The sequence below is a fragment of the Ananas comosus genome, unplaced genomic scaffold (assembly GCF_001540865.1).
Source record: "Ananas comosus cultivar F153 unplaced genomic scaffold, ASM154086v1, whole genome shotgun sequence".
Classification (NCBI taxonomy): Eukaryota; Viridiplantae; Streptophyta; class Magnoliopsida; order Poales; family Bromeliaceae; genus Ananas; species Ananas comosus.
The window spans coordinates 25,708-34,346 of record NW_017890803.1 but is presented as its reverse complement, the minus strand read 5'-3'; the positions used below and the strand labels follow the sequence as shown (position 1 = coordinate 34,346).

Genomic DNA, 8,639 nt, shown 5'->3' with positions numbered 1-8,639 from the left:
GTCCTCACCAGAATTGGAGATCTTTAGGTGAGTTTTGACATTTGAATTGAGATAATTAAGCATTAGTGCTGAAATTTTTGGTAAATTGATGGTTTTGCTGGATTTTTGGGTGAATTGTAATGTCCAGATTTTGGGGGGACTTGTTGCTGGTTTGGAGGTGCTACCAGCTGTGTTACTTGTGATCTGAGACCATCTTACTGCCAGAAGTTGCATTAGAGGTGGGTTATCATCGGTTCCGCTCCTAAGTGCATGTTTAGTCGACGTGTATAGTTCGATTTTTGTATATCATACTTTAATTCATCGATTAGCATCTTGAATGTAATATGAATGTAGAAGTATGCTGAAATGAATATTTATATTATACATGTTGGACTCGAAATTTGACTTAGGAGAAAACCTGCGTTTTGACCCGTCATATGCTTAAACTACCAGATTTAGCTCTAGGAGCCGTGATTCGATTGTATCGTTGCAGTATCAGTGCGATGGATACCTGTGGTAGTTTAGAAGGCATTTACGCTCGTGCTGGGGTGCCGAGCTTATTTTCTTCAACAGAGTTTAGGCTGTTTCGGGTCGTTGGGTGCCGTTCGGGTTAGCGGTAGACCCAGATTCTTGTTTTGGTCACAGATTGTGCTGAGGGCATGTGGGTTTGATTTGTAGACCTGTTTTGACCCTGTACACTTGACTTTGGCTAGTTGGAGCCTGATTGAGCTCGACAGAGATACGCTGCATACTCGGATGGGTAGCGCCCACGAGTGCCACTCCAGAGTCAGGCTTTGTGCTTTCGCGTTGGTGTCGCTCATGCCGGTTGGACTTGCTCTCCAAGGACCAGTTGTGTGGATAGAGCCTAATAGTTGCAACTAGGCAGGGACGGGTGTGTTCACAGTCCTAGGGACGGGTATGTCTACAGTCCTGATTGAATTTGGTCATATTTGACATTTCCTACAGTTGGTTAGTGTAGAGCATGATAGTGTAGTGATTTGTAGCGGTTGAGTTTATTTCCTGCTTTTTGACTATTCTTACTCCCTTTTGTAGACTTAGTGGGTGGACCGATATTGTTTTGGGCGGTACCCACTGAGGACTACTTGTTTTTACAGTAGTTCTCACGCCCAGTTGTTACCCCTGTTTTGCAGAGCTACAGGTTTCGGTTGCTGCGCCTTCCGCGGATCAGGATCGAGGCAAGGGCGTCGCGAGTTAGAGCCCCACCCGACGTGCTGAGCTAGAGATGCCCTTACTGCAGGAGATATTTTGTTTCGAGTTTATGTACATAGTGGACTTAACTCGTCAGTGCGAGTAGCTTTGTATTTTGGATTTGGATTATGTTTATGAAACTTAGTTTGTTTAGCTTCTGTTTTCTCTAACAGCTCTCTACTACTGTTCGTAGTAGTGTTTGATTTGCAGGTACAGCTATCGTTTCGTATACAGGAAAAATTTCTTTGTATACGGCGGATTTGTCGGCGCGCCCGGGGCCAGTGTAATCCGGGGCGTGACAATTTCATTACAAAATCAAAATACAAAAATAGCCAAAACTTATTAAGTTCCGATTGAGTTTCTAATAGATCGTCCAATACATCTAATACAACACTTAAGAAATAAAGCAAATCCTAATATTATAATTTGGATAGGCTCAAATAGTACTGGCGCAAGTCTAAGTTGCTAAAAGGTCAATCTCATACAGAAAACAAAAAGAAGAATATAATAAATTGAGGAATAATAACTATCAATTAAAAAGAAGAATTTGATGGGGTATCTTGTTCAAAAGATAAAGCAACATGAATAGGATTAAATTTTTAAAGAAAAATTGAAAATAAAGGCTTAGATATTCAAAAGGATAATTTTTTGTTATATAGGAACATATTTGATAATTATAATCCAAATATAGACCAAATTCAGAAACAAAATTTTATATCTATATTCTTTTAGGCATTAGATTAAATACTTGATAGGCATTCCAAATAACATATAAAATTTAGAAAATCTATATCATGGAAATCTAATGAAAATCTATCCAAAGAAGATTTAATGTAAATTTTAGATTCTAAAAATAGTCTTACATCGAAAATCTATCCAAAGAAGATTTTTTTTTTTCAATAATACCAAAAACAGTAAAGAGAACAAGTAAAAAATCTTTGTGATGGTGGAAATGACGATCAACAATATGTTTTTGACAAGAGTGAGAGAGACGAAGCTACCGTACAAGAGAGATAAGAAGGAAATTTGAGAGACTTAATTAAAAAGTTAAACAAAATAATCACTCTCTATTAAAAATAAATAATTAAAATAAAATAAAATAATGAAATGTTACAAAACCAAAGCATGTTTTAAAGCTGTAGAAGAGGCACCTGCTTCCACCGTATCAAATTCGAAGTGTTTTTAAGATAATGATAAGCTACGGAAAATGAGTTCCTGCCTTTGGAGATCAAACACTCAAAACAAAAATCTCATTTTCCTCTACACTCTATTAAGCAGCGTACAAGCCCTGGAGTAAAACGCAACAAACACTCAGTTTATTTTCAAGTACGTTGTTGGCACGCAGATAAAATAACAATACGAGGTGCCTATTTACATTCACTTTGCTTCGCTCACTGGCCCAGCAATCTTTTAATCCCGGCTTTCTGCTCCGAAGTAAGCCTCGTCGGGAACTTGACGTCGAACTTGATCCTCAGATTTCCCCTTTTGGATGGATCTTTCGGTATCGGCATGCCCTCCCTAGGAACAACTTCCTCGTAGCCGGGATAGATGATGTTGTTTATGGGAATTGTGAGATTCCGGCCATCTAAAGTCGTCAGATGGACGGTGTGGCCGGTTAGGGCTTCGACTAGCGGTACTTTCTCGGTCACGACCAGGTCGTTACCATCCCTGGTGAAAACAGGGTGGGGCTTCTCGTCGATGATGAAGACCAGGTCGGAGGGGATGACATTTGGCTGCTCGTTTCCTTTCTCTGGGAATGTAATCTTCGTTCCCTTCTTCCAACCAGGTTTCACATCGATCGTCAGGATTTCCTCCACCGGAATTGTTTTCCTGTATAGACAGTTGAAACAATTTAAGCCATGGGTGAAAATAGAAACAAGATGAGATTTCATAGCGAAGAACCTCTTGGTATCACATAATTTATAACTACATATATATATGCTCAAGGTCATTCAATAGAGGTTAATCCTAATATAATGATCAAATTGAAAAACTGGGTATTGTCACTATATATGGTTTGACAATAATGTTGCAGAAAATAAAGAGTGGACACACAAGCATAGAGTATAGAGTTGACACACAAGTATAGAGTATAGATTTACTTGAACAAAATATTACAACCCTCCTATGATAACTAGCGCAACTTAGGGAGAGTAAAAATAATCACCGAAGAAGAAAAATAGTGGACTACAACTACCCATGATAACATGCCTACAGTTGTTGGTGGTCCTATTAAGTAGTTGCACTGATAGTGCATAACGACAAGAGAGAATTGACTCCAAAATCCAAGTTATACGAGCGAAGCAAGTGATAGTCCAAAATCGTAGCCCCCTTTCTTTCTGACAAAATAAAATCCAGATGTAAACTCTCATATACAGCAAGTATCAGATGGTTCTCCCTCCCATACCAAATTTGATTATTAAGCAGTGAGAGAATGACTATTGACAACTTTAGCAGTTCTAGAGATGTAAGGAAAGATTTGGGACAATTTTTAACCAAGTAAAATCTATATACAAAAACTATGCATGTTAGAAGTGATAATACTTAATTTGGTAAGTTAATTTCTTTTTCCCTTTCCAAGAGCAAAAGGAATTTCTTTTTCCCTTTCCAAGAGCAAAAGGCATAAAACTGTAATATGAAAGGTAAGGATATTAAGAAAAGCAAAAGGTTGGATCTTAAAAAAATCAGTTCTCCCAAGAATCAGAAAAAGGATTTAAGAAAGATGGAATTCAAGTAGCACTGTAGTTATCTTTTGACCCTTAGAACCCTGCGGCCAGCCTGCATTCTATATTTAATCTTCTTTTTCGTTGAAATAGTAAAAGCTCCAACAGAGATATATACCTAGGAAGGACTTAAAATTAAGGCACTTCTAAATGTCTGCCTTTTATTGGTAAAAATTCTGATTGGCCTTATACATTTGTAACTTATAAGAAGAGAGAGAAACAAAAAAGTGGATGCTAAGATAGGTGCTCGGTGGTTCTCTTTGAGAGAGTGAATAGAGATAAAATAAGCAGGATAGGAATAGGGGAGTCTGTTTCACAAATTAAATTCTGAGAGTGACCCGCAAACTGATTAGTTGTAATACAAGAGCAGTGAAAAGTTTGCTCTGATAGCGACCAATACCGGGAAGCAGAGCAAAAAAAGTAAAAGGGGTTATTACCAAAGAGGGAGTAAGGAAGTTTCATGAAGGTATTGCGGTAGCTAGAAACTATCTTTCAGCATGCATCTTTGGTCCTGGAACATCAGTACTCGGTTGGCAAGCAGCATAATAGACATTTATGACTGAGCAATGTGTTAACTAATTCCACTTTTCAAGGATATGCTAAATAATGTCAAAGATGAAGTTTGTTATCCTGAAATATTGGGATAGATTGGACAATCAACTAAATGCATACTATGCAACAATCGCTGAGAAAACCTACGCCAAATTTAGACACTAAGAAACTTCTCTTGGAAAACTAAACAGAGGCCTAATCCTATCTCATCCGTGGATGGAAATGCAATAAAGTTTTAAACACTACCGAGAGGGGGAATTCGTGCCCTCATTTAGTTTTTCGGTCCCAGGGAAAAAGTGGTAAGATCTAGCGATCTAGGGAATTATATACAAACATAAAATATCTCTTGTTAGTAATCATTGTTCCAAAAAGCGGCTGATACGGCTACATATGTAATATGCGATGCAGTATGCAGCCAGACCACATATGCAGACATCTTTTTTTTCTTTTTTTCTTAGAAGGTGGAATTGAAAATGCAGTGTTGAATGAAATTACATGGCTAATGATTATGCATATACATACGACTATTTTCATACAAATTTGGCTAAATAATAAAGCATACAAATGTAATTATCGTTATATAAATATAACCTACTATCTTTCTTTTTATTTCAGTTCGTATAATTCCTAATGAGTTTAATAATTATGTTTATAAATATTGGTGAATATTTTTGTAGTTGGTAGATATTAATAAGCTAGATTTTTTTTTTTTTTAAGTGTTGACCTGTTGGGTGGCTACAAGTGATCATGATTCATGAACGACAATTTATTAAAATAAATTATTCTTCTTTATAAAAGTTTAACCAGTTTATTCCACATCTGGATATACTGCTTTTTAGAACATTGGCTAGTATTATATTCAGCTCAGGAATAAATAAACAATTAACTAACACAATGCAACAAGCTTGGGAGAAAAATTGATAGTTGAAGAACAAACAATGGCAACAATATCACATGAGGAAAGGACTAATCAAATTATACTTACCCACTCGCGTCCGCGATCTCCCTGGATATCTTCATCTTCTTCGTGGTTCCTTTGTACAATTCCTCGAGGCTACAAGGCAGTCTCCGCTCGATTGGCGGCGCCTTCTGTGGTGCCCGGTGCGAGTTCATATACGAATCCCCGCCGCCACCCCCACCGAAAGCAGATCCAAACAAATCGTCGCCGAAGATCGAGCTGGAGAACCTCGTTCCCCTCATACCGCCAGGGCCGCCTCCCATGCTCGCGAAGGGGCTCGACGTGCCGAAGAACTCGGCGAATATATCCTCGGCGTTCCTCGGGTTGAAGCGGAACACGTTGGGACCGTCCCCGCCGGTGGAGAAGTAGGTGGCGCCGCCATCGGATCCAGGGGGAGGGACCTGGCCCTTGAGCCCTTCTTCTCCGTATTGGTCGTAGATCGCACGCTTCTGGGGATCGCTCAGGACCTATAAATAGCCATCAATTAGGTTAAAAAATGGCTACGCATAAACAAATCTTGCAAAAAAGAAGGAAAAATTAGAAAATTCCCAAGTTTATAGTTGAAAATTGAAGTGGGTTGTGTGTGATCAGTGAACAAACTTGCAAAAAAAAATCGATCTTTAGAAAGCTAAGTGAAAAGGAGCATAAATTAGATCAAAAAACCAGCTTTAACAGCTGCTTCCTAGAAAAATCCCCAAGTGATGAGAAACGAAGTGGGTTGTGTATGATTCCGCCATTTACGAAAGGTAATTGGAAAGGAACATAAATTAACTCAAAAAATCGGCATTAGTGAACCGATTCTCCCAAAAAATGAGAAAAAATTCAGAAATTTCCCAGATTAATCGTTGAGAAATGACATGAGCTGTGTGTGCGATTCAGCGATTAAACGAAATTTAGGTGATTACGCCGAAAAATGAAGTGAGCCGAGATTAGATCAAACATTAAACATTACCTCATAAGCCTCGGCGATTTGCTTGAACTTGGCTTCGGCCTCCTTCTTGTTGTTAGGGTTCTTGTCGGGGTGCCATTTCATGGCGAGCTTCCGATACGCCTTCTTGAGCTCGTCGTCGTTCGCGTTCTTGTCGACTTGTAGGATCTTGTAGTAGTCGACACCCATCTCTCTCTCTCTCTCTCTCTCTCTCTCTCTCAGTGCTCTTCGTGAGCTTGTGAATGGGATCGGTGAAGTAGGGTTTGGACAGAACGATTTCGCTTCGTTAGGTGTAGGGTTTGTGGTGTGGAGAGAGAGGAGGTGGGGGGAGGGAGATAGAGGAGGGGGATGGAAACGTCCGGAAGAGAGAGTGAGAGAGAGGTAGAGAAGGTGGGAAACCTGTAGAAAGTTCCAGAGGAAGCTAGTTGGTTCGAGACTAGACTAGTAACTGGATGTGGTCTACCACGTAATCTGTGGACCGTAATCATACATAATGATTGCTTTATATTATTTAACAAGATTATTCTCCAAATTTTTTTATTAAAAATATGACTAATTTGTATAAAAAATTTATTAGTTTTTAGTTTTTGCCAAAATACTCATCTTTTTTAGATTTTGTAGATTCAGTCGTTGAAAATTGATTAAAATATGCTTTTATTCTCTTTTCTCTCTCTTTTTTTCTCTCATTCTTTTATCTTTCTCTTCGAAGAGGGCGATGGACGTGGCGGTGGAGGCAAAGCAGAGACAGGGGGGGAGGCGGAGCGCGGCCGGCTCGCCTCTGTCCTCGCGCCCTCGCCCTCCTCGCCTCGCCCTCACCCCCGCAGTTCCTCTCGCCCACCTTCCTCGCCTTCGGTTCCTGCCAGATCGCCGTCTGATTCTCTTTTTTTTTTCTGTCTTCCGACCGCTCCCTTCTTTTTTTTTTTCTTTTTCCGACCCTCTCCGCCGCATTCTCCGCTCTTACAATAGTAAACAGCGGCAACGTCACGTCCTTTGCTCTCATTTTCTTCTTTCGCGGTTTTTTTTTCTTTTCGAACCCCCTACTGCCCTCCGGCCGTTCATGGATAGACGACCCCCCCCCGCCCCCCTGGCGGGTTAACAAGGAAACGCACGTAATCTCTTCTCCGCTTCGGCCGGAAGGCACGACCCAGTGCCAGAGACAAGGATTCGAAACAAGTACGGGTGAGAGCGAAGCCGAGAAAAAATACTGCAGAAAATACAAAAAATAAAACCATTAAAATATAAATATAAAAAGTATATTTTTCTATCAAGAAAATAAAGATTAAGAGAGAAAGAGAAAAAGAATATGATGAATTCATGGACAATGGTTCAGGAATATTGTACACTATTCAGAAAACGTTTACTTTATATGTTTTTAAAAAAATTTACCCACTCCTTGAGAAGTCCAAAAAAAATATTACTTTCTTAGATAAAAATTGGCCACTTTTGAACGAAAAATTGTACTCTTTGAACGAAATTATACTATTGTGCGAAAATTGCACTATTTTAGCCGAAAGTGGAGAGGATTTGAGGAGAATAGTGTAATTTTTATTCAGAATAACGTTCAATTTTGTTCGAAGGTACACATTTTATTCATAATGTAGTATAACTTCATCAAAAAAAGTATATTTCCTCTAAAGCAGTGCAACTTCTTTCTAAAATCGTGCACACTTCTTCTGAAGGACAACATTTTCTGAACGGCGACAAATTCATCATCTTTTCTTTCTCTTGGTTCTTTATTTTCTTAACAAAAAACTATTTTTTCTTCATAATTTATATCTTTATTCTATTTATTTTTTTATTTTCTATATATTTTTTTTTCTCGCTCCGCTCTCACCGCAACTTATTCCGAGTCCTCATTCTCCGACCAACGCGGGTGCTCACTGGTGAAGGCGGGAAGCCATATTCTCAGTTACCGTCGGTGAAGGTTCACGGAGGCGTAGAGCGGGGGGTTGAAGAGGAAAAAAAAATTTAAGAGAAAAAGAGGTAAGGACTGATGCTACCCTCTTTACTGTAAGACCGGGGGAAGCGATGAGGAGGGTTGGGCAGAAAAAAAAAAAGAATAAAAAGAGGATCGGGGGCCGGCCTCGGGCGGATCGGGAGACCAGGAGGCAGAGAGGGTGCGCGAGGCGAGAAGCGAGTGCGGGGGCGGAGCGTTGACAGAGACGAGGCGGGCCGCCTTCCCACCTCCGCCTCGCGCCGCCTCCTCTTGCGGAGAGAGAAAAAGAAGAACTGATGAGAAAAAAAAAAAAAAAAAAAAAAAAAAAAAAAAAAAAAAGGAGAGAGAAATGAT

General features: G+C 39.6%; 1 protein-coding gene across 1 annotated transcript; it reads right to left on the bottom strand.

Annotated features, from left to right (window-relative positions):
- Positions 1-2,235: 2,235 nt before the first annotated feature.
- LOC109704263 (dnaJ homolog subfamily B member 13-like) lies at positions 2,236-6,726 on the bottom strand. The gene is made up of 3 exons (XM_020225023.1): positions 6,374-6,726; positions 5,449-5,888; positions 2,236-3,018 (listed from the first exon to the last, which is right to left on the bottom strand). The coding sequence occupies exons 1-3, from the start codon at positions 6,536-6,538 to the stop codon at positions 2,580-2,582; spliced, it is 1,044 nt and encodes a 347-aa protein (XP_020080612.1). The 5' UTR covers positions 6,539-6,726; the 3' UTR covers positions 2,236-2,579.
- Between the last annotated feature and the right edge of the window lie 1,913 nt (positions 6,727-8,639).

Bases quoted from the DNA above. Each gene is read 5' to 3' on its own strand.
- LOC109704263 (XM_020225023.1), bottom strand. From the start codon at position 6,538: ATGGGTGTCGACTACTACAAGATCCTACAAGTCGACAAGAACGCGAAC. The intron at 5,889-6,373 runs GTAATGTTTAAT...GGCTATTTATAG, and splicing joins AAATCGCCGAGGCTTATGAG to GTCCTGAGCGATCCCCAGAA. The intron at 3,019-5,448 runs GTAAGTATAATT...CTGTCTATACAG, and splicing joins GAGATCGCGGACGCGAGTGG to GAAAACAATTCCGGTGGAGG.